This window comes from Harmonia axyridis, chromosome 1 (genome assembly GCF_914767665.1).
Source record: "Harmonia axyridis chromosome 1, icHarAxyr1.1, whole genome shotgun sequence".
In the NCBI taxonomy this organism is placed as follows: Eukaryota; Metazoa; Arthropoda; class Insecta; order Coleoptera; family Coccinellidae; genus Harmonia; species Harmonia axyridis.
In genome coordinates this window covers 77,780,584-77,808,312 of record NC_059501.1, presented here as the reverse complement: position 1 = coordinate 77,808,312, position 27,729 = coordinate 77,780,584, and the positions used below count along the sequence as shown (strand labels likewise).

General features: G+C 37.6%; 1 protein-coding gene across 1 annotated transcript in view; it reads left to right on the top strand.

Moving 5' to 3' along the window:
• LOC123680036 (nephrin-like) overlaps positions 1–27,729 on the top strand; it is a 410,663-nt gene that overhangs the window by 329,682 nt on the left and 53,252 nt on the right. The window contains exons 5-7 of the mRNA XM_045617684.1: positions 13,187–13,376; positions 15,357–15,516; positions 15,586–15,736. Coding sequence (XP_045473640.1) covers positions 13,187–13,376; positions 15,357–15,516; positions 15,586–15,736 — 501 coding nt within the window. The remainder of the gene's footprint in view (positions 1–13,186; positions 13,377–15,356; positions 15,517–15,585; positions 15,737–27,729) is intronic.

Genomic DNA, 27,729 nt, shown 5'->3' with positions numbered 1-27,729 from the left:
CTTGGGACGATATCGCCCGACCTCCCCCAACCCTTCCAGCCACGTCTCGGAGTTCCACTGTTTCGGCGTAGCCCACTAGATTTTCGCAATTGCTTATCTGAGCCTGCCCTTTTTATATCTTCTCGCTACTGGTGGATTGGAGTGGAATCTGATACCGTCGATTCTGTCGTGATTGTTGTGTTAGGGAGATCTCTCAGATGATCGGGGGGTGGGGGAGAGAGAGATGAGGAAAGGCTTTGGTCGATTCCGACCTCGATCTCTTTCGACGATTTCGGTGTTTTTATCGCGCCGTTATTTTCTTCATTTGAATTGGGTTGGGTGAGGTTAGGGTTTGTTAGTGCGGAGTTGTTTTTTTATTAGTGATCAGTTGCCATATAAGACACTTTTTCATTGAACTTAAATTGAAGCCGAAATAATTCCTCTCCAGGCTGCTTTCCAATTGGTACTTTTAATGTTGCACTTTTTATGTATTAGTCCTTTAACACTCTCTCAAACCATCATGGGGAGGTGACTCTGCTGCAACGCGGCGACCCCTATAAACTCGCCAGGGCCAAAGTAGAGAGTGGCGTTACCTCTCGAGCAGACAGAGGAACTACACTCCTAATATAGTTGGTTGCCAATTTTTCATTTTTTTCATGCAGCGTGTCTTTCTTTATATTCATTACCTGCGAAAATTTTACATTCACATCTTATATGCTGATTTGTTTTATTCATTGTACACCCATATCGCCTTTGATCGTCAATGATATAGCCCAAGAGCCCATGACGGCCAGACATATGTCCCTTAACAGGTGAACACCTATTTCTCAACTTTCATACTTTAAAGTATGAAGCTCAATTTTTGTTATATTTTCTTCGGGATAACTCAAGAAAACTCGTCATCCATTGACGGACACTTATAATAGTTGCTACCTTCTGCCAGACACCTCTAAACTCTTATAATTACTATTATTCCTTCGTTATAGTATAACAGCTATATTATACATATGGTTTTTAGGGACCTAGAACATAATTTTTTCTCCGATTGACAGCAAATATTGATTTTGCAGACACATATCAATCAGCGAAGTATTAATTTTCCTGCCTAGGCAGCAAAGTGATTATTCTCAATGCGAATAAAACATTCGACATTTTCTGACAATCAATATTTTTTGCCACCTTCCCTATATCTGGAGTAGTAAGTACTTCTGAGTCGCTATCACTTTCCATAATATGAATATATCCTATATTTTTCCAAGAAACTGTCAAATATTTCATAAGATGTGGAACTATAATTATCATGAACATATACATTTCCATAACAACCAACCATTCCACCAATTGCAATCTATCAAATTTCGTTTCAATTTATCACTACAGGAAAAATAAAAAGATTTTGGGAATTGTAATAATTTGCAAATGCAATATCCTACATTATGTCATTGTAACATTATAAAGAAGAGAAAATTATATGTTTATCTCGGCAGCAAAATAGATTGACTTCCTGCCTAGTGAAACAAATAACTATTACCTCAATAGCCGGACAGTTTAATGGTTTTCAAATATTTCCAGACACATTGAGACTTGTTGACATCACTTGATATTGGATACATTCCACCTGATGTGAGCCAATAGTGGCCACTGCAATGTTGACATGATCTTGGTTCACTTCGTTGAAATGTCCCACAGGCTTCTGTTCAAATATTAACAATTTTTCTGAGATTTTAATGTGATTCTATAGAACATGCTCCATGTGCAGTTGTAAAGGTGTTTATTACTCTGCTTCACATAATTGACATAATGTTTGGTACACCTGTGACGTGCTTGCTCGATGTATGAAGTAATATGTTCGAAGGATTTCTTTCTTCCAATGAGCGAGTTTCATGTTATTCAGTAGACCCTCTGCCTCCTTGACAGTGTTATCCTTGCAATGCTGGTTTTCAGATGATGTTTGTTTGCTTTTGCATCAAAGTTCTCATTTTGGTTTGCGAGTTTGGCTCAATGGAAGATATCCCTACAATGTTAGCATTGATCATTCATATATGTATTGATGGATCAATGTTGTGTTTTTGCTGTTTTTTTATTTTTGTTTGCGAGTGTTCGATATCTGTTTTGCTCCATGAAACTATATCTTCACTATGATAGGATTGATCATGCATATGAATCTAATACTTATTTGATTGCAACGTTGATAGTTGCAACGTTGGTTTGGTTTTATTCCAATCGTTATTATTATTTTTGTAATGATAATCTATTCAACTTAATATTAGGAAAAATTTGCTTTCTCCTATGACAATTCCAACACTCACCATAGAAAATAATAAATCGAAATAAAAGAATCAGTCAACACAATCATAAACTGCTAAAGATGTAAGACATCCCTCAAGACACGCCATCGTTTGTTTTCCTTTTATATACACCCTCCATCTCAGTTTAATCCCCATTCCTGCTTTTATCTGTTTCCATTATTTCATACAGGGCTCTAAACGTACTCTAAACTCGGAACACACTCCGTTCGCTGTTTACAAAAGGACCTTAGAATCTGGGGAAATATTCTTAAAGGTGAAAGCTCCATGGGAAAGGCTCTCTCCTCTCTCCAGAAGAAAGATATAATGTTATTATCAATCCGCGGGGGACAAAAAGGGATCTTTCTGTCGAACGACTCGGTAAATATGACGTTTTTATTGGGTACTCTAAAGACGAAAAGTTTATTTTATATCCCGGACATCTTTTGTGATCTGTGTGTCGCATCAAATTTACATGGGTTATGTTGATAGAAGATGTTTGCTCGTATTACGGGGCATAAATGGAAGCCGCTTTTCTCTAGATACTGGAATATTAATGGGATACGGTCATCATGTCCAGAAATATGGCTGGGATCGATAGGGAATGGTATTCTCTTCGCCGACTAGATCAAAATTGTTAACAGGTTACATTGTATCGAGTTCGGTTTTCCGATAGGTTGATAGTTCTTCAAAATTAAATTATTCGATGATTACGATACGAAAAGCACTGATTTAGGGTTTGGAGCTTTTGAGCATGCAATGATTTATTCCTGCGTAATTGGAGAATAGTTATTTATAATACAAGTGCAGAAGGCATTGATATTCTTCCACGAGTTCAAAATTCAAAAACGAGCCACGAAGTGGCGAGTTTTGGAATGAACGAGTGGTAGAATGAGCCTTCTGTACGAGTATTATACATTATTTTCTCTAATTCATTGCATTTTCATTGAAATTAATGAAATATTTCCATAAATATAATTTAGTGATTTTTGCATTGAAAAATGTTGGTTGGCAGAACTGATTTCTTTAAGGCAAATTGATGAATTGACAGATAAAGCCGTGGCGGAAAGTTCGGAGTACCAACATAGAATAATAAAATATAACCATGAAAACTGTGCGTTTCTGATATATTCTCGCACGATTTTGTTCTACAAGATGTGGAAGAATGAACGGAATAACCACAGAATTAGAGAAAATAGTATTTAGGGATTCATCAAGCCAAGTAGCTCGACATTTTAACCAACTACTTACTTGACTTGAAAATCTAGCTCGTGAAAAATCACATATTTGAGCTTGACTTAACTTGATTTTAGATATTTATTGCTTGACTTGATATCAAACTACTTGATATTACTTGAGCTTGATATGCACGCGCCGCACGCATATATTCGTGCAATCTCATGCGCGCTTAGACTAAATAAGGGGATTCCTCGAGGGCCAAGACACTGAAGCATTCGCCAGTGTGACTTTATTAGTAGTTTTCTCAGATTTCTATGAAATCTATTGGTAAATTTTGGTAGTCTCAGAAATATCTTCCCAAACTTGGCCAAAATTGTCAAGGATTTTTTATCAACGCCAGCATCTCCAGCTCCTGTTGAAAGAATTTGAAGAAATTTTCTAGAGCTGCTCTTACAGTTACAAAAACCTGCAATAGGTTAGACGATAAATATAGATTTATCGCCTTACCTATTGCGGGTTTTTTTTACTGTAAGAACATCTCTGGAAAATTGTCTTTCAGATGTCTCATGTTTCTTAGATTCTGGATGGAAAATTATGAAATCGAACAAAGCCTGGAGGTTTCTCATTATTAAGAATCTTCTTAATTTTTTTTATTTTGTTATGATTTATAGTGATTTGATTCATGTTTCTATTTCAAAAAAACTGATATTTTTGGTTCTTTCATGCAATAAGTTTAATAAATAAAAGAGTTTTTGCAAGGTTTCTTCTCATTTCACATTTTTTATTCATGTGACACTACACAATAAAACTGCTAGAAATCAAGTAGCTTGATATGATTCAAGTACTTGATAAATAAATACCTAACTTGACTTGAGATTAAAAAACTACTAGTTGACTTGAGTTTGACTTGAAATCAAGTCAAGCTGACTTAATTAGTTGTTGACTTGAGCTTGAATTGACTTGGGTCATCGTATTAGTGAAACTGGTGGGAAAATTTGACGTGTTCAAATAAGTTGGTGAGGAATTGCTCAAGAAAAACTGATGTATTTTCCATAGAGACTTAGGGCTTTTTGCATACGATCTTAAAGAACTGGTAACACAAGAACTAAAACTGGTCGATCATTATCAACGTCTTACTTTCACTGATTAGGTCCTTGAAATGATCCAAATGATCCAAATTTTCATCAAATATTCATTATTTAGTGATGAGACTCATTTTTATCTAAAAGACTGTGTCAATAAGCAGGATTGTCACATTTAAAGTTCGAAAAATCCAAGAATGATTGTTGAAAAGCTTCTCCATCCTCAAAGTGTGACTGTTTGGTGAGGTTTTTAGGCTATGGGGTGTGATTAGACCTTACTTATTCGAAAATGAGACTGGTGCAACTGTTACGATGAATGGATTGCGATACCGAGCAATGATTTATTTTATAGCTAGAATTTGAAAATATTGACGTGGACGACGTTCATTTCCAATAAGATGGCGATACGTGCTACACAACGAAACAATCACTATTTTTGTTCATGTTGAGTCAAAAGGTTCTCTACTCTTTTTTTTCAATATCAGTACGAAACTCCGTATTGGAAAACTCGTCATTTTGATTTTGAAATAAACTTCCGAATGAGTTACAATTTTCATAATACTTCCAATTTCTCATGATTTACCTTTTACGCACTTTTGATTTTTTTCGCAGCTCTTAATGTTCTTGTAATAATAATAATGAATTTCAACCAAGTCCGAAAATTAAATTTTGCATTTTTCATCTACAGGCAAAATTCCTACACAGTTGAATATGTTCTCACTGAAATATCAGTTTTATTTTCTGTCTAGATATTTCATGGTTCTAATGAGGTAATCTACACGAAATTTCTTATGAATAGTAATAATAATAATATTGAATATATAAAGCTTGATATTATTATTTTTCACACACACACTTACAATCTCAAATCGGTTGCATAAATGCATGAATTTTCACTGAAATATTGAGTTTTTTTTCTGAAATTTTACAAGAAGCTTAAAATTGCTATTCTTCATCATTATTCGAAATTTCACCCCTATCGGATCCGTAGGCATTCGATAGATTCAAATTATCTGCCAAAAAACATTCTCGAAAAGCCATATTCACGAAACCCTTAGTTGGAATTCGTCCATTATTTCAATATCGACCTACCAAGCTTATAGCTCATATCGAGAGTTATCATGTTTACGAACAGTCGGACGAATTTCAACTCTGTTTCAGTCAGTCGAATCTTATCGTTTGAGACCATGTCAACAAGCGCCTTAAAGCATCTAATTTCACAAGAGGATTCCCTCATTTCTTTATAATGTTTTTTCAAAAGGAAAATCTTCCCAACATTAGTTTTAATTGAAGCTTCAATTTGGATATATCAAATATCATCGATAAAATTATGTTCAAATCACTATTATTTTAAGTGAAAGAGCTTTCCTGTCTCATATTTTAATGAACATCTTTGAAAAGGAGCTTATTCGCCTTTCCTCATTCCTTCATTTATGTTTACTCGACTAAATCAAGCATTTTCTTCCAGGTGAATCAATTACTTCTGTTTGCCCTGAAATATCAACTGCTTCAACTAGTTAATTGCAGCCTTAGGCCTGAAATACATTCTCAAACTTTCTCATAATTTGATTCGGCGTTTTTTCGGGGAAATGAGGCAATATTCCCGAGAACACAATCATGCTTACGTTTCAGCAACTCTTCGCGACTGAGTGAACAATTTGTTCGCCGACATTTGTCTGGAAATTGGATTTAGGATATCTCTTTTGTGTTCGACTGAATTTTCGAGCAGAAAAGAAGTTATTCAAAAATGAGCCAGTTTTATATTGTACTAGCTGTGTGCCCGGGCTTCACACGTTTTGTCAGTCAACCCAAAATACATCTTTCGAAATGTCAAATTATAATCTATGCTTGTTTGTTAGGTTGGATGAAAAAGGTTATCTTTTTTTTCTTCTTTTTCGTGCATTTTTTTGGAAATATTGTATTGTTTAGTCCTTTTCAACACAACAAAAAAGAATTATGCAATTCAGTTCAGTCGTTGAACTTGATGCCCTCACATATTATCCATAGATCCTCTTTCATATCTAACGAGCGTTCAAATTAAATTCGTGGTCAAGAGTGCTGTGTAGAAATTAGAATTGATTTTCTATTATTGCAAGTAGCGCTTAGCATGGTACAAGCTAAGCGCTACTTGTAATCACAGAAAATCCACTCTAATTTTTTCACAGCACTCTTGACCACGAATTCAAATGAACCCTCGTGATATGCATGTTGTTCTTTCGACTTAGAAAAGGGGATATTCACTTCATTATCATACCTGCATCAAAAAACATTTTGTTTGAGCGTGCAGGATCTGGATGTCGGTTGCATGATAACAAAAACAAGTTTCATTTTTCATTTTGACACTTTTTTCCCTAACCTAACCTAACATTTACTTCATATTCGTTAGCCAATATTTCGAAATTATCATAATATGCATGAACTGCAGAATAATCTTGTCAAAATCAATTGAAAGAAACACTACCGTAGTTTAATAGAATATTAAGTACACAAGCGTACAACTTTGCTTCCACCGTTTTTTTTCGCTTTATTGTGAATTACTAGTTATACCCTTATGATTCAAAATAATTTTCATCGCTGGCCACTACTTTCTCCCATATTTCGGGCAGCGTACAAATCCTGCGTAGAAGAAACTGCTCATTTTTTGGAGCGATCTACGAATCGATCAAATTTTTTACTTCTTTATAAGACCGGAAGTGCTGATCAGCAAGGCCGTGTGCCATTGATGGAAGCAAGTGATAGTTCGAAAGAATCAGGCAGGAGAAGTATGTCTTGACCACTTTCACGACATTGGGTCAAGCATTGTCATGCTGTAAAATCACTTTATCATGTCTCTCGTTGTATTACGGCCGTTTGTCTTTCAATTCTCGGCTCAAACGCATTGAATGCGTTCGATAACGATCGCCCGTGATTGTTTCAGTGGGTTTCAACAACTCATTACATTACGCCGAGCTGGTCTTGCCAAATACTGAGCATGACCTTAAAACCGTGAAGCATAGCCGGGATATCCCCATGATTTTCTGCTCTTGAGATTATCGTAGTGAATCCATTTTTCGACTCCAGTCACAATGTGATGCAGGAATCCCTTCTGTCTTTGCCTTGCAAGCAGCTGTTCACGAACAAACACCGTTTAACATCTACCGGCTTCAACTCGTACGGAACCCAATTTCCTTGTTTCTGAATCATTCTCATGACTTTCAGATTGAATTTTTTCTTATTGCTGAGAAGTCAAAAGTGATTTCATCAATAAAATGTATTAACATTCAACAAGATGTATTCAGTAATTTTTCCCAAGTGTTTTCGTAGTGTCATATGCTTAAAATACAGGTGTCCCGAAATTAATGCAACAAAATTTAACCACTGATTGCAGAGACGAAATTAGCCGACCTGTTTTTTTCATTTTTGTCCAGTGGCATGCCATTTCGGAATAATAGCCTTCGGAATTTCACCTGAAATGAAATTCTTTCTTCCATATCTCAGGCCTCGGCTGTGCAATTTCGAGAAGAATCACAAAATGTGATCAGCTAATGAAAGACTGGTAGCGCATAGATTTCAAAGTATTTATCGAACATTGCAACACTTTATCAACGAAATTATCACTTTTATTCGTTATCAAATACTTATTATCAACTTATTTAATGAAATTATCATCAAGTATGATTTTTTCGGAAAAATGGTAACTTTTTGTCCCGTTCAGCGAAGATTCAATTCGACCTGAATCATAAGGAGTCCCAGTGAAATTCAATTATTCTGATTCATTGACATTCTGAAAAATTTCACATAAGTGTTCTTTACGTAAGTGAGGACGATGATGACGACCAAACTCAAATTATTCCTGTAATCAAATAGTTGGAATTACTTTGGATTTTATCGTTTGCCAAACTTATTTCATTGAAATTCCAAACATTTTCACGAATCCTTTATTATCAGTATCGTTTATTATGAAATTCGACAAAAGAAATAGTTAATTCAGTAGATGCTCGAAGTAGAAACCGTTTCATTCAACGCATGCCCGCAAACATTTCAAACCCGTTATATACATCCGTAGATGATGGAACAGCCTGTATATTTTAAATTGGAAAATATTACATCTTAAAAAACTAATATGATATAACAATAATAAAATTTCTCCAATTCCGGCACCTAATTTGATAATAACAAATGAGTCAATCACACGAAAATGTAAACTAGCAATTTTCATCATTCACCGATTAATCAAATCCACAACTGCCTCACTTTCACACAGTTCACCACCGTCAATCTCCCACCTTGTACCAACAACCGCCATCCCATTGAATTCATCGCGATGCAAAAAGGTCCTATCCCAGTCTCTCGGCAAAATCTTAAACCTTATTTATTGTGAGTGGGTTTTAAAGGAAGGCGGCGGAGTCGCCTGATACAGGTTGAAAAATTACATTTCCGCGGCATTAAAAATTCAAGATATATGTCCCGTTGAGCAACTACATGCTGCCTTCATATATCAGACGTGGCTAATGGAAGCCGCTGACGATGGCGCTCCAGGTACTTTTTCATTTCTGCGAATATGGGGAAGTGTGCTTGGAGAAATGGTTATGTGTTTCAATTTTGATGCGAGAGTGGGTGAATATGCGAGATAGGAGAATATGTAAGTCGTCAAGTCCTTGACTTCTCTTCCGAATTGTCTAGGTATGAGAGGTTTTTTTGTTAACGTGCTGAATTCTTGTCGAGTCAATATCTCGATGAATAAATTATAATAATAAAATATTTTATTTCCATGAAAAATAAATGCCAGGAGAAAGATCGCCTTAAGATGCTTTACCACTTAAACCTTGTACAATCTGAATATTCATAACGCAAAGACAACAAATGTAAATGTATAGAAGTCATGATGAGAATTATATACATAATTAAAAACCTACGAATGAAATTAGGGTAATTGCATAATATGATGAAAATAATAATCAAATGCCCAGAGAAAACCAAAAATACAGAAACAATTTTCTAATTGCTCATTTTATACAACTTTTTTGAACACGTTGAATCCAGCCCAATATTTCCCGTTTCAAATAAAAACTATTATCAGTAGAAAATTAATTTCACGAAGATAGGGATTCACATAGTACTCCTTTGGTATTAATTGACATACAGCATCCCCTATTCTTCATAAGCTCTCTTAACCAAACCTTCAACAAGATCACAAAATCTCAAATAGTCCTCGATAACACTGGCCAACATACATTTTGGTACCTGCGGTTTTGTCAACTCTCAGGTATTCTCTCAGTTTCAGGAACTAAAGTGGTTTAACGTACATAGTTTTCCAACTTCTATATCTCAAGGAAGTACTTCTTGATATTTTTCAATCCCAAGAGAGGTTTCTGTTGTTCTAATCCCACGGGAGGTGCGAGAATCCCGATACAATTCTCGTCGATAAAGTAAATTCTAAATCTCAAATTGAACTAGCAATGGCCAAAATCTAAAACAAGGTACGTATCTTTCCTGATGTCTCGATAATTATTCAAAATCTTTCAGAAAATTCTTCCTGTTTCTTTCTCTAGATACGCGCATCTGCATCCCGACCAATCGCATACGATGAATTGAGACAAATTACCGCTTTTTTGAAAATTCCAGTAGCGTAACATGAATTGAATCATGCAAAATCATTGCAATCCTAAATAGCTCTCATATTTTGTTTATAAGGTAGATTACTTTATTGAGATATGCTGCAGTTAATGTTTTTCATAATCAACTTATGTATATTTCACGTTATAATACCAGTTCGAATAATACATGGATTGAAATTTATTTCGAATTTATTAATTAATTTATCAAGTTTCAAGAGAAACACATGGATTAGAGAACTCATCACAAAATTTTCCTTTGGTATGCCTTTCTAGCACTGAGTTTATTATAGGGTAGTTTCGCTAGTCATCAATAGAAGTCGACCATCATGTGTATATCCCGTCATCCTTAATATCGATCCCTTATCGTTTCAGTGTCTAATGTCAACTTTTTGGAACCCGACCTTGGTTGCTGTGAAGGTAGTAAACTTTGATGCTCATTTCAAATTTTAAAATTCAAAGCATAGTTTCCATTAATTATTTTTAATTGTCTAATTTTTGCTTCCCAAGAGAACTACTTGAACAAATGAACGCCAAGCGTTAGATTCATCAGTAAATTTCAATAGAAATTAAAGGATTCAATTTCCGAAGATAGCAAACTCACCTGTTCATTATTTTCATTACGCATAGCTATACCAAAGCAAGAATTAAAACAAATATATAGCATATGTGAAAAAGTTATCAGAAAAACTGAGAAGAATTGGTAACAGATACGGAGTGAAAACAGCATTCCAAACAAAAAACATTGTCAGGGCTAACTCTAACTAGGATGAAACCTGACAACGAAAATCAAAGAATCAAAAACACAAGAACACAAGAGTCAAAGAACACCAAAAACTAGCTCGACTGGAAGAAATAGATAAAAAAATCCATGCATCCTGGGATGAAGACCATAGGATCAAGTGGAATGAAGCTCCCATAATATCAAAGGAAGAAAAATCAAAACGGAAGAGACTTGAAGAAGCAGCCTTAATGGCCATCACTCCAAGTCCCATAAGCATGCCGTCTCTGGAGATCAAGGAAGTCTGGGCAGTGGGCAACAATCATAAGATCTCATCTGAGGAAATTGAACCCTATTCTGTTTGATAGCATCTCGATACCATCAAATTAGAAAGGAGTCGAAATTCGGACGAAAACCTGCGCATCCCTACAGCGTATACCGAAAGTAAGGTGTAACTTATTTCAAATCAATGCGTATAGATTACTACCTGCTTATGTAGTCTAGAGGTGAGAGTGAAGGGATTGCAACCGATATGACTAAAGTTCAAACCCCAATACCTTCATATGTTAATTTATTGACTTCAAATGATGAAAAAAATATCGAAATCTCATTAAAATATTGGTTGCTCCTGCACTATTGTCATTCCAATACGAGAGGAGAACCTACTTAAGACTTCAAACACATCCAAAGTTCCTGCTGCACCCTCTAAACGCTACCTATGTAGAATTCTGAATCAAACCCTGCAAACTGTTCAAATCCAATCTCGGTTTCAATTTGAAACAATTTATCGTATGTAGTTACGATTGAGACTTATAACATCAAAATCAATATAAATTCAAAATTACTCTTCACTCGCCACATGGTAACTCAATTTATAATCAAATCGAATTAACGCCCACGTAGTCGTGGGTGGATAGCCCTTTGGAATTTTTCCATTCAACGAAATCGCACGAAACCAAATATCAAAGAGCAACCACATTGAAAGGAAATTCTGAATTGTTGAATGGCTACGTCAACAAACAAAACTGCCGCATTTGGAGTGAAGCTAATCCTCAAGTGTATGTCGAAACACCGTTACATCCAGAAAAACTTACTGTTTGGTGCGCTTTATGGGCTGGTGGAATCATTGGTCCGTACTTCTTCAAAAACGATGATGGCCAGAACGTTACAGTCAATGGTGATCGGTATAGAGCCATGATTACTAACTTTTTTATTCCTGAATTGAACAACCATGATGTCCAAGAGCTGTGGTTCCAACAAGACGGCGCAACATGTCACACAGCTCGTGCCACAATCGAATTATTGAAAGACACGTTTGGTGACCGCCTAATTTAAAGTTTTGGACCTGTGAATTGACCTCCAAGATCTTGTGATTTAACACCGCTAGACTTCTTTCTGTGGGGCTATGTTAAGTCATTAGTCTATGCGGATAAGCCACAAACCCTTGACCATTTGGAAGACAACATTCGCCGTGTTATTGCCGATATACAGCCACAAATGTTGGAAAAAGTCATCGAAAATTGGACGTCCAGATTGGACTACATCCGAGCCAGCCGTGGCGGTTATATGCCAGAAATCATTTTTAAAATGTAATTCCACAAGATTATCTTGCGGATAAATAAAATTCATGTCAATCGAATAATTCATCGTTGTTTTATCGAATTTAAAGTTCTATAGCTCTAAAAAAACACCCTTTACAAAGAAGATGTAAGAACTTTCTTGATAAGAATTGAACCATACTCGATAACTGAGTATTTTAACTGATCGGTCTCTTTCGGTCATTTCTCATGTTCATATCTGTATTTAGTTTGACTTGTTTTCTTTTCGAATTGTATTTAAATTGGGAAAATAAAATTATATTATTATTATTAGCATAGATAGATATAAATACACAATCTACTCTACACTCGCCACAGGCCTAATCAATTTATAATCAAATCATATTAACGCCCACATAGTCGTGGGTGGATATCCCTTTGGAATTTTTCCATTCAACGAAATCGCATGAAACCAAATATCAAAGAGCAACCACATTGAAAGCAAATTCTGAATCGACACATTATACCATACCTCTGAATAGAACCATCACATTGAACCAATTCATAGAAACCGGCATTCTCTTCAATTCGCAGACAGAAACGACAAACATCCTGCGATACAATAAAGGCCTGAAAGGCCCATAAATACGATCAGGTCGAAGACGAGATATCTTCCTCTCGACAGCACCCCCACAATACGTCCAAAAATAAATGTTGACGCTATTCCGGGCTCATTCTGAGCAACCTGTGGCCAATTCGACCGAGAGCTTCCTCTCCAGTTCCTCTAACAACCCCTATTTCGTTGCAGGTCGACCACCCCCTACCGTTTCCTGGTTCGTGAACGACAAAATGTCAGAGGGCAAGCTGGAGGCCATCGGCAACCACGTCACCGTCAATCGACTGGAGGTGGCCAATGTACGTAGGGACCACCTCAACTCAACTTTTAAATGTCAGGCCAGTAACACGAAGCTCATGATGCCGGCTGAAAAGACTGTTAGGTGAGTTGAATTATTGTTACAGGTTTTTTGAAGCGTGTTTGACTCTGTTATTCTGGTGTTTTCGTATTATAGTGGATTGTTAGTTTGTTCCTTCTACAATGATTCATTACACGATTTGGATATCACTGTAGTATTAGATGTCTAAGAGGGAGATAGTTCATTTACAGAACAGTTTTACTCGTTTTTATTTAAAGTTGTTGAATTAAGAGTGAAAGCAGAAATAATGGTGATGTAATGAACAGTTTTGAATCCTGAATTGTTGGTATATATACTAACTGACAGAAAACTGCAACACCCAGAAGAAGCTGTATAAATTTCAATTTTTTTTTTGTAAAACTTAGATAGTATAGCAAGGAGTGAATGATTCAAATTTGAAGAAAAAAACGAAGGGTTTACAATTTTTTTGATAAATTTGTTAATCATGTGTTTGTCCATCGCGATTATCTCTAGGTACACTCCCCAACACGTCTCGGCATTGATGCTATAAGATGTTCTATTTCTTCTTGAGAGATACTATCCCAAGCCCCGTCCGTCCTTGGGGGCTGGGGTAAATTTCCAAGCCTTTCACCCATGATGTCCCAAACATGCGCTATGGGCGAAAGATCGGGGGTCTGGGCGGCTATGGCGAAAGATTCACATGGGTCGCTTCGAAAAGTTCAAACCTCAGTTCAAAATAACTTTGGCAACATGAGGTCGGGCATTATTTTGCTGAAATATTGGATTCTCGAACCTGTCAAGGTAAGGGAGAACATATTTCTTGAAGGTAACGCAGCGCTGTCATGTTACCTCGAATAAAGACTAAGGGTGACCTACTTGCATGTGCAATATCACCCCATACCATAACGCCATCTGTCCAGTGTACATACTTGACATTTTTTTTCTCCCCGACGTCGTCTAAACTTTCTTCGGCCATCATCTGCGCTCAAGTAGAATCGAGATTCATCAGAAAAGGAGACCTGATGCCATTCCACATTCCAATGTTGACGTTCTCTGCACCACTGTAATCGTTGCCAGCGATGCTCAACCGTCAGAGGTAACTCAAGAAGGTGTCGATAATGCTGTTGTCCAAAAGACCTTATCCGGCGGTAAACCATTCGGACAGTTACAGGATGGCCTTATTATCCTAACCATTCATCAGCCAAAGATTTCTGTTCGTCCGGTTAGCGATTTCTCGAAATGACAACCCCGCCTCGAGTAGAACAATAATTTGATCTCTTTCAAATTCACTTAGCTGGCAATAAATTCCGCGTATCATGCTCTAGGCATTTCAAAGCAACTAAACATCGACTTCGGATCTCCTCGAACAACTGGTTTGTTATAAAATTAAAAAACTTTCAAAAAAAGACTACAATAATTGAGTGAGAAAAATTGTTCACATGAAAAACCTTCACGATTTTTTTCTCCAAATTCAATCATTTACTCCTTGCCATACTTTATTTGTTTCACCAAAAAACAGCTCCTTCAGGGTTTTGCAATTTCTTTTTCAGTTAGTATACATATTCCTCAAGAAAATTTTCAGCTTGTAGCTAACTCATGCACTGCCACATTCATTTTGGATGACATTGAGAAGTATGACAATCCTAGAAACCGGCTAAAATTTGATCACATTTTATTTATCGCTTGAACTACATCACTCTATTCATTTATACAACATTTTTGGCAATAGTTTAAGTTTTTATCAAGCTGTTATAATATTGATCTAGAACTATGTGATTGAAGTGGTTTCTGTTCTGGAAAGACTTATAACGATATAAATCATGAAGTATGCAAATCATTCTAATTCTACAATGAACAAATACGAATTATACCCTTTTTTAATTAATGAAATGATTGTAGTGCAAGATTGCTCTTAAAAATTATAACCATTCCACTGATAATGGTTCAAAAAGTTCTAAATCTTGATGTACATAAACAACCAACTCTTTTGACAGTCCACAGCTACCACTCCCTCCTATTTTTAGAACGAAACCTATTTTTCAGCCTAGAACTGTTACTACGACCGCTATCTGTTATCATCACAAGAAAACCACACCAAATGATCGCTGATCAGGAATACACCATCAGATGCAGGGTAGAAGGATCAAGGCCCAAGGCAACTGTGACTTGGACAAGAGAAAACAGAGTGTTCAGAAGAGGAAAGGTAATTCTTCGAATTGATTTAATTAAGAAGTCATGAAGCTGATACATCTTTCCTTCCAAATCATTTCAGATCACCGAAGAAGGAAATGAAACGACAGTGGTGAGTGCGGTTACTTTCGCACCTGTACCGGAAGATGATGGAACGTTTTTGAAGTGCATTGGTGATAATCCAAAGCTGATAAGTGTGGCTCAAGAGGATTCGTTCAAACTCAATGTGGTCTGTAAGTATAAGATCATTATTCTTTCAAATTAAAAAATCATTCGTGGATTCCAACATTAAAAATAGGAAACGAAGATAACAGTTTAGAAAGGATATTTCGAGGTAATATAATTAATGTTAGTACTTTCCTCTACTCTACTTCAAACCTTTGCTTCCAATGTAATATTGAAATAAGAAAACTATATACATCTTAGATGAGATATTAGTCAAAAGTTATTATTACTATCCAACAAAAACCTAAACTGCATATTATAATCTAAGTTTTATTATAGAAAAATTCAAAATTGAAATCACTTAACTTATGGTAAATATTGATCCTATTCTATTGAGGAATTCATGGAATATTTTTTTAGATTTCGATTATTGATTAATTTATCACATTTTTGACTGTTTCTTCTTTTCATTTGTGTGTATTGCATTGATTCTTATGACAATAAATTTATTTCATGTTATGTTATCATTTTCTTCCGTATGGATGTTGACATCTTTTTGGACCTCGGCCTGGCGATATTCTAATTGGTGAATAAATAATTATATTTTGGTGGAGTTTGACTGAAAGTTTTTTCACCTACCCAATATCATCACCTCCACTGTATGTTATGGATCGCCTCCGTTGGATAAATAATCATATAACAACATATCTCAACATGATGAAGGATTTGAACAAAATAATAATAATTTTATGTATTGTAATTGTGATAGAAATCTTGTACCAAACATAACTTAAAATTATGACCGAAAACTTTCTCATTTCAAATCACACACCCAATATTCAAATGATCAAGACTCGTGTCAAACGCAACAAAAATCGGCAGGATTATTGGAAGTGACTCAAAAAGCCATATCAAAACGCCTGAAAGCCATAGAAATGATTCAGAAACAAGGAAATTGGATGCCGTAATAGTTGAAGCTCAATAATATTGAACGGCGTTTGTTTGATTGTGAACAGCTGCTTGCAAAGCAAAAATAAAAGGGATTTCTGTATCGCATTGTGACTGGAGAAGGAAAACGAGTTCATTACGATAATTCCAAGCGCAGAATATCATTGGGATATCCCGGCCATGCTTCCACGTCAAAGGCCAAAACGAATATTCACGGTTCCAAGGTCATACTTAGTATTTGGTGGGACTAGCTCAATGTAATGTATTATGAGTTGGTAAAACCGACTGAAATAATTACAGGCGATCCTTATCAAACACAATTAATGCATTTGAGCCGAGCATTGAAGAACGAAAGGCCGCAATACAACGAGAGATATGACAAAGTGTTTTCACATCATGACAATGCTCGACCCCATTTTGCGAAAGTGGTCATGCCCTCTTTGGAAACGTTGAAATGGGAAGTCCCACCCCACCCACCATATTTTCTAGACGTTGCTCTATCGGACTATCACTTATTTCGATCAATAGGATACGGCCTGACTGACCAGCACTTCTGGTCTTATGAAGGAGTAAAAACTGGAACGATTCGTGGATCGCTTCAAAAGATGACCAGTTTTTTCAACCCGGATTCGTACGCTGAAAGTAGTTGCCAACGATGGACAATACTTTGAAGCATAAATGAAATTCCGGAAAAAAACGGCGGAAGCAAAGTTTTACGCCTATGTAACTAACCAGCACGAACTCATCGATGGAGTCGAACGACTACACCACGCCACTGCTTCACCTCCCCCATCCTGCCCCTCCCAGTATAATCCATCTCCAACCCAAACACATACAAAAGGAACAAGAACCGGACAATAATAGGGCTCAACCATTGTTAGTGCTTCAACCCTACCCTACCGACACCAACTCCGGAAGAGACAACACCTCCGATAGAGCCTAATTAAAAGTCATACCCCAAAGTTGCTCCTTTCTTAAACTTTCCCCAATTTCCATACGTTTCAACACACGGATCTACCTCCCCCCTCTCTCGTCCCCCCCCCCCTATATCTCCTGCCGCTTCGATTCTAATCTGGATTATAAAGGTCCTGGCGGGACCCAACATGTCCATCTTTATCGACACGCGCATCCGGTTCCCAGAGGTGGCCATAATCTGACAGCGGGGGGATAAACAGCCTCAATTTTCTCCACACTCCCGGGACTCTATTTTTCCAAATCGAATTGCCCAACACATTCCCCCCACCCCTCCCGTTCTTACATCGATTGTCCCCGTTGCTCATCAAATTAGGGTTGGGGAGGGGGGATCGAGAATCGAGTTAGGGGAGCGTTGAGACGACCAGGTTTATTGGAGGTAATGAGGGTGATTTGTCAATCGGTTTGATGGGAGGTCTTTTGGGAGGTTGGGGTTGCTTGTTCGACTGAGCTTTCGTTAGGAAGGGAGGGTAATCGGAAATATGAGGAGGTTTTGAGCCTGAGGTAACGTAAAATTAGGATATTATGAGCAGTCTCTCAACAAATTTAATAGAATAGCTCTTTGACAGAGTGCTGTCTAATATACAATATACACTAGATGGCGTTATAAAGATGTGATTTCATACTACAAAATCTTTTCTGGCAGTTTTGTGATTAGATGTCTCAGTTTAGTTCGAGCTCTTGTAAGAGATGGACACTAGCAAGGAGAAAATACAGTGTTTTACAGTTTTTCTTTGATAGGGGCGAAAATGCAAGCCATGCGGCTCATAATGTATCTTCAGTTTATGGTCCTGTTACTGTAACAGTAAATTTTGGTTTCGTCCATTCCGTTTCGGTAATTTCGATGTCAAAGATGCACCACGCACTTAAAGGCCAATTGTCGAAAATTTCGATAAAATCATGGACATTATCGAATCCAACTGTCATGTAAGCACTGTTTCGATTGTTCAAGAGCTAGAGATTGCACAAAAAACCCTTTGCATAAGGCTGGTCTAAAAAAGATGCTGGATGTATGGTACCACACAAGTTAACGCACAAAAACCTCATGGACCGAATTTCTATATGCGAGTCGCTGCTGAATCTCAACAAAATCGACCCATTTTGGAAGCAGTTGATGACTGGTGATGAAAAGTGGATTATTTACGACAACGTCAAGCAAAAACGGTCGTGGTCGAAACACGTGAGCCGGCGGAAATGGTGGTCAAGCTAGGATTGATGGCCAGGAAAGTTTTGTTGTGTGTTTCGTGGGTTTGGGTTTGGGGAATTATTGACTATTAACTACTCCTCTACGGCACAACTGTTAACTTGAAACTGTACTGTCAACAATCGGACCCTCTGAAAGTAGCAATCGCCAAAATTCAGCCAGATTTAGCCAAAAGGAGAGGAATTGTCTTTCATAAGGACAACGCCAGGACACACACATTGATAGGGACTGGCCAGAAGCTTTCGATTTCTAATTCAATAAAAATTTAGAGAGATTTCCTCAATTTTTACTGAATTAGAGATCAAAAGTTTCTGATTTTTTTTTTGTTCTTGGAAGGAAACAATATGATGTATTTTTTCGATACTCTCTATCATTTGAATTCAACCCGCACCAATTCTTTACAAAATAATTTTCTATGGGAATAAAGCTTTTCCGATATAAGACACTATACGATATTGATGAGGGTTATTGAGTCTCAGTGCTGCCCTGGTGATAATGAATTTGATGCTTTGAAAAGCACACAGTTTCAGTCAATAAAACCTTGTAATCATGAAGATACTGAGCGAATGCTCTTGCTCTTTGAAGTTGGCAAAAATAACAAATTAGGTACCGAGACCCATATATTTGATGGTTTCTTTGTCACTATAAATAAAAACCGTGTAGCAACTTGCAACGGATAAAAAATGTGGGCTCAAAAATTCATTGACAGAAAGGCTTATTCAAGATCGACTCAAGAATCAAATCCCAATACAATACAGAGAATGGAAATCCCACAATAAGCATTCAAAAGCTCCTGGAGCGTGGTTGATAGGTTCTTATGCATCCACCTTATAGACCGGGCCGTCACCAAGTGACCTTGTTTTCCTGTCCATGGCGAACAATTTTGTTGGTGAAAAATTCGCTTCAATAGAGGCTTTTGAAAATCGATTATTACAATTTTTTGCCAATAGGAACGAGGCCATCTACCTTCAAAATGCCAACAAGTTATCGAAAAAACCGACGCATATTTGACCCAAATCGGATCATTTTAACTATGCTAATCAAAGCCTTGTGTTTCTTGCAGAAATAGTGGGTTTCTTTCTTTTACTTCTCATACCAACAGACATGTTAATTAACTTCCTGGAAAGGTATATGTGTTAGTTTTTTGATGAAAAGGGATTCAAATACCCAAATATATCAAACACTTCTTTAGCGCTCGTCATCCGCACACATTGCTCTACCAATTCGTTAAAATGATGACGTCACTGATGACGAATCCGTACTCAAATGCAATTATGATCAGAATGACGTAGAAATTTGCGAAGTGGTTCAGACCTAGAATCGATATCGTGTTCGAAGCAAGCGTTCATTTCACGTGAAACCTTCAGCACCTTGAACGCCCCTATTTAGCAAAACATTACGAATTCAACTAGATTCGTTCGAACATCGATCCAAACAAGGACATCATAAGTCACCTTCAAATTAATACTAGATGCCGTGTTGTAGACACATGATTTATCATCGTGTATGTTATGTCGGATAAAATAATTGTACTTTCCTGTTGGAATACGCCATATATTCGTTTAATTAGTGTTCCAAGATAGGTGGACACGCAAATGAAAATTTCTCCCATCGTGTATAGGTTAACGTGGCATGGCAAACTATCAGTTTCAAGATGATGAACACGTGTTCTCCACAAATGGCATGCTGATTATATACTCCAGTCGTCACGACAAAATTGAAAGAAAATTCTTGGCTATTTTACCCCAAATGGGGATTATATCAGGGAATCGAAAATGTTTCGTGCTAGTTTTTTTCGCGAACATTGTCATAAATATTCGTTTTGGGTATATTTTGACAGCACATGTTGATTTAATATTCTCCTATATGAATTATTCTTCCATTCAATATACACGTTGTATTAAGCCAACTTCTTTTGGGAAACAAAGAGCCATCTATTCTACAAATGTCTACCAATTTTGTTAGAGGCAGTTCTTATGTATTATTAAAAACTACAAAATAATAACATTGATGTAAAACTTTGCTTCAGCCGGTTTTTTTTTTCCGTAATCCGAGGCTTTATTGTAGAAAACTGGCCACTACTTTCTCCCATCTTTCGAGCAGCATACAAATCCCGCGATGAAAAAACTGATCATTTTTTGAAGCGATCCACGAATCGATCCAATTCTTTACTTCTTGATGAAACCGAAAGTGCTGGTCAGTCAGGCAATGTACCATTGATCATAACAAGTGATTGTCCGAATGAGCAACGTCTGGAGAATACGAGAGGTGGGGTAGAACTTCCCATTTCAACGTTTTCAAGTATGTCTTGACCATTTTCACAGCATGGGGTCAAGCATTGTCATGCTGTGAAATCACTTTGTCATGTATCATCGTTGTATTGCGACCGTTTGTCATTCAATGCTCGGCTCAAACGCATTGAGTGCATTTGATTATGATCATCTATGATTGTTTCAGTCAGTTTCAACAACTCGCAATACACTACGCCGAAATGGTCCTACCAAATACTGAGCATGACTTTTGAACCATGAATATTCGGTTTGGCCGTCGACCTGGAAGCAAGGCTGGGATATCCCCATGATTTTCTGCGCTTGGGATTATCGTAATGAACCCATTTTTCATCTCCAGTCACAATGCGATGCAGAAATCCCTTCCGTCTTTGCCTTGCAAGCAGCAGTTCAAAAGCAAACAAACGCCGTTCAACATCTCTCGGCTTCAACCCGTACGGCACCCAATTTCCTTGTTTCTGAATCATTCTTGACTTTCAGGATTGTTGCGTCACTCGCAATGATCCTGTCAATTCTTATTGCGTTTGACTCGAGTCTTGATCAAGTGATGCCTCCAATATTGCATCTTCGAAAACCTTATCTCTTCTACCTCAATGCTGGTCTTCGACGTTAAAATACCGTTCTTGAAGCGTTGAAATCGCTCTCGGCACGTTCTTTCACTAAAAGTGGCCTCATCATAGATATGATAATGAGCTTCAGTCGCAGATTTCTTCATATTAAGGCAGAAAATTAAAACCGGCCGCAAATGACAAAAATTCGGTTCATTAGCTGACATGTTTAATCGAGAATAACTTTATGATGCAGACACAAATCGACTGATATTTCGATGGCGTTATGTTTACAAATACCTAAGCTTATTGTATGACATCATCGATCTATTTTTTTCGACTATCACTTACCGCTACAGCCATCTATTGCAAAACGACGGAAGCAAAGCTGTGCACCATATAAAAAAAAAGTGAGAATAACGGAAAATACGGAATATTTGAATACAAATAATGTTAGCATGGTCAGTATTGTTTATACTACTCCTCTAATTAAATACCCTCTGATTCTGATTCTGAGAGATCAAAACCGGTATATCTCAACTTTCTTTCGAAGGCAGCATGTTAGATGTTTCTAATTTTCAGTTTTTTGAGTAATTTTTTCGAGTCGAATCCCCATTGACGAATTATCTTAAAAAAAGTCGAGAATCAATCGTTGATGAAACGGTATTTCAGAATTACCGAGTGATTTTTTAACATTCCACATAGTAAACTAGAAAAAAGCTAAAGTAAAAAAATACTTTCTTCTATCAAAAATTCTCTATTATTGAATCATTAGTCAACTTGAGTAATATCATCTGTATTAGGTTGGAAGTGATGAAAGTAAAATTGTGTTGCATTTTCTTGTTTCTTTTGGATATTATTATCCGAGTTATCTATTTCAATTGATAATTATTGACTAGATATTGTAGACGAGGAATTTAATTGATTGATTCATGTTTTGTTGGACCAATAGAATCCGTAAATTTCCCATAGATACGGCGTATTGATAATTGAGTATACCCTTGACGACGTGGTATAATCGATTTAGTGTTTCGCCTCCATCCATATTGGGATCTTTCCTATAGTATAATAACATTCTTGGACGTTCACCAAAAAAATGAAAGTCAAGCTCAGTGAAACGTCCTTGAATGAGCTCAGTGAAACGTCCTTGAATAATCAAAATGCAGTGCTTTGGTTATAGTTATTGAAATTATTCGTTATCATTCATCACTGGTATTCGTGTCCTGACTTTTTAAATATTCAACTATGTAGTGGCCAAGAGGACATCTCATTAAGGATTTTTATTTCCCCTGTCCTCTTTGCCACTACATAGTTGAATATTATTCGTTATATAATTGAACGAATACCTATTCGAGCGTAGACAATATATTTCGATTAAACGAACCTCTTCACTCAACGTAGTTGGCGAAACACCACTCGAGTAACGTCTCGTGAATCGGTATGTAATCAAATATCGTCTACGCTCTCTTGATATTATAACTGTGATAATAACAACAAAAACATAAACTTGGGAAACATCAGCAGTCAATCGAAATACCTTCCCCTTAAAACATCTCCAAAAATAGTCCTGAAATCAAAAAGAACGATCCAAAACGATTCGATTCGCCCAACCATCGACCTCTGCACATAATCAGATCATCGACTCGCAATCCAATCCCGCCAACTCTTCTTCTTATCCCCCGCGGACATAATACACGTCGCATCGAATGAGAATTTAGCAATTAGAACGTTCGAGGCGTAAAATTAAAATCACAAACCGTAGAATCGAGATTAATAAATCGGTCGGAAGGTCTTTCGGGAGCGCTCGGGCCCACCTGAACGGAAGGCGAACCCTTTAGGTGGGCTTATCGATCGCTTCGGCGAAAGTTGCAACTTCAGCCGAAGCTCTAAGCCCGGCCCGTCGAAGAAAAATACGATTGAGGGCCCCCAGCCTCGCAATTTGTTAGGACAAATAAAAGTTTCATATTACGCCAACGGAGTTCCGGCTCCCTCTCTCTGTATTTAGAAAAGATTCGAATAAACAAAAACCGAATATTCTTCGCATACGACGGTAAATATTTGCGAGAACTTCTACGTCCCTACATCAATATTCATTCCGATATGTAGGCAGTTAACGTCAAGAAAATATTAGGGAGGAGGTGGGGGGCCAAGAATCAACATAGCGTGATCGCGATCGAACGTATATGTCAAACTGATAAGTAAGGCATGAAATTGAGGAAACTTTTTTGATTGAGGCAAATATTCGGTACTCCGAGATATCGATGGGAATCACTGATTCCATTTCACTTTGAAGACGAAAACACCTTAAATTCCACTTCAATCTGCAAAACATATGTCTCTTTTTCTTTTTTTACGGCTGACACACCAGCTCAATAGTCTCAAATAGGCACGTGTATATATTAGAGACAAGCCACGCTAAAGAACAGATTCGTAATTGGAAGAATCACAAGCTTATTCCTGAAACCATTCGATTCTCATGAAGGTCTTCGAGAAACATATAAGACTTCTCGAGAACCTCTGTTTTTAAGACGTACCTAACACTTGGTAGAAGGTGGTCAATATCGAGGAAGGAATCCAGTGATTTGAAATACTCTTCATTTCAATGAATCCCAGCTTTCGGCTACTATCATGGCCATCCTTGAGGATCTACAATTTCTTCATAACAAACATTAACTAAACATCAAGAAGATCCAATAAGGCTAAGTTGTTCGATAGGAATCTATTTCATTCTTTGAATTTGAGAAAGTCTGAATTCATGATGCGCTTATGCCAGCACTCTTCGTACGGCATCTTTGGCCTTGGTTTTATCTACTGCTGAATACTGTTCTGTTTGGTTCAATAGTGCTCATGTTCATGAAATTGATGCACCTCTTAATCTTTCTATGAGAATTATCAGTGGAACTATTAGATCTACACCTTTACGTTGGTTAACAGCGCTATCTCATATACTTCCGTCTCATATTCGTAGACAGGTCTGAGTCAAGAAATCTAGTGAAAATTTTCATTTCTACCCGATCTTATTTCCAATTGTATCTTACCTCCCAGATACTAGAACTGCCAGATTAAAGTCATGCAAACGTTTATGGATTAATGCCTTCCTACAATCTCATGAAAGTGACTAGGAAATTTGGCGTTCGGATTGGAGATCTTGTAATGTCTTGAACAAAAGTCTAACCATTGAGCCTTCAGAGAAACTTCTAGGTTTCAATCTTCCTTAGAAAATTTAGTGTATTTTAAATCGACTTAGAACTGGTCTTGGTCGTTGCAATAGTATGCTCTTCAAAGGGCATTCTATTGAAAGCCCACTATGTGAGTGTTGTGTAGAAGAAACCATTGACAACTTGGTGAATACTTGTTCAATTCATGAATTTTATAGTGGTTTCCAAGCTATCCATTCAGTTTCAGATTCTTTTTTAGAATTAAACTGATATTTATTAATCCTTACTGCTTTTTTCTTTTTTGTTGTCAAATTCAATTGTAAAGTAGTCAACTGTTGGGGAAGAGAAAGGATGGGGAAGATCTTGATTGAATGAAGACGAAGCCTTTCAATATAAATATATCAGCTCATTATTCTGACAAATACACAAAAAGGTCATTGCACCTATACTACTCTTAACCAATAAAATCTTATCACAATTATCATCTACTAGCGCCTCAAAATTGGGTCTAAACATCATAAACTTCGACAGTTTTCCAAAAGAAGATGGCAGATCTTTGCGTCAAATTTGGCGGTCGGTTTGCGCGATGCTCCCGGCCTGTCTCCTTCCATCAGAAAGGTCACAAACGTGTAGATGGGGCTTAGTACCATGGAGTTCGTGATAACGTAAACATTCTTCTCACAATTGTGAATTTCGAAGGTCTCAACAAAAAATATCTAGATTTTCCAAAGCCAGTTCATAAATATGCTTTGATAGTACACCAGTTCGTCCTAATGTCCTACAGCCCTTCCTATGTTCTTGGATTCGGGTATTTTAATTCTCACCAGTATGTCTTATGTAATATCTGTCACAATCTTTGCATTTCAATTGACGACATTGTTCCTATTTGCAACTAGAGTATTATTTGTTGTGTCGTTTATAACGGGTTATTTTCGCGATGCAATTTTTGCTGTACAGTGCAATTCTCTCTGTATTTTTTGATAATCACATTCCTGTCATGAGAAAATTTATGTATGAAGGAAATATTCTTTTTGAAATCAAATCACTCCTGAAATGCCCGATAGATTTCATTCGAATGTCATAATCTAAAAGACTTAAGTCACTAAAAATTGGGGAAACCCCCAACAAACATCTACAAACCGCACAACACAACCTACCCCCACCCTAACCTAACCCAAGGCAAACCATACGCCAGATCCCGCGCTAAATTGAAGCCAATAGACCCTGCAACATTTCAGAGCCCCCTGCCAGTGTTAAGAGCCCCTTCAATTTGGAGCGCAGGTGGGTGCGTTCCCGCTGCCCCCCTTCGGCGTCGGTAAAAAGGTACCCAGGCCCGGAGGAGACGTCGCTTTCATTTACATAAAATGCGGCGTATTACGCGGTTTTTCATTACGTCGGGAGGAGAGGAGGGGGGTCTTGGTCGGCGACGCTACTGCGGGAGGCGCGTCGGCCGAGTTCAGGGGTAAGCCGGGGGGATTTCGGCCCGGGGCGTTAAGGAGGAGGGGGGTTTGAAAGGCGAACGGTGCGGAAGATTGCGCGAAATCGTCAAGCTGTTTCGCAAATCGTCCTGTCGCCTCTCGATCTCCCGTATTAGCGCACTCGTCGCTTTCTTTTCTATTTGTTGATTTCCGGTGGGGGGCGTTTCCGGGATGTGGGTATTTGGGGTTTCCGGTTGATCATTTTTTTTCGTAATGAATGTTTTTGGGTGGTTCGACAAGAAAGTCTGGTTTTTGTATACAATGTTTCCGTGGTTACAAGTGCGACCGGGTTAAGATTTTGCGTGTTTTTAATGTACATAATATAGTCGACATGTTATATTTTAAAATCATGTAATTAGTGTTATCCACAATGGGGAACAAATACAACATAGGCGTACAATTCTGCTTCCGCCGAAATTCGAGACTTTATGGTGAAAAACTGGTTATACATTTATGATTCAAAGTATTTTCCATCGCTGGCCATTACTTTCTCCCATTTTTCGAGCATCGTACGAAACCCGCGTTGAAAAAACTGGTTATCGTTTGAAGCGATCCACGAATCGATCTAATTTTTTTACTTCTTTACAAGACCGGAAGTGGTGGTCAGCCAGGCCGTATGCCATTGATCGGAACCAGTGATAGTCCGAGAGAGCAACGTCTGGAGAATACGGCGGGTGGGGTAGGACTTCTCATTTCAACGTTTCCAAGTATATCTTGACCACTTTCGCAACATGGGATCGAGCATTGTCATGCTGTAAAATCGCATTATCATATATCTCGTTGCATTGCGGCCGTCTGTCTTTCAATTATCAGCACAAATGCTTTGATTGCATTCTTTAACGATCACCTTTCATAGTTCCAGTCGGTTATATCAACTCATAATACAATGCGACGTGCTAGTCCCAACAAATACTGAGCATGATCTTGTAACCCTGAATATTCGGTTTGGCTGTCGATTTGGAAGCATTGCCGGGATATTCCCATGATTTTCTGCGCTTGGGATTATCGTAACGAACCTGTTTCTCGTGATCAGTCACAATTCGATGCAGAATTCCCTTCTGTCTTTTCCTTGCAAGCAGCTGTTCACTAGCAAACAAACACCGTTCAACATCTCTCGGCTTCAACTCGTACGGTACCCAATTTTCTTGTTTCTGAATCATTCCGATGGCTTTCAGGCGTTTGGAAATGGCTTGTTATGTCACTCCCAATGGTCTTGCAAGTTTTAGTTGGGTTTGACACGAGTCTTGATCTAGTAATGCCTCCAATTCTGCATCTTCGAAAACCTCCTCTCTTTCACCGCCATTCTGGTCTTCGAAGTCAAAATCACCATTCTTGAATCGTTGAAGTCGCTGTCGGCACGTTCTTTCACTAATAGCGTCCTCACCATAGGTATTTGAGAGCATTCGATGAACCTCAGCTGCGAATTTCTTCATATCACAGCAAAAAATTGAAACCTCCCGCAAAT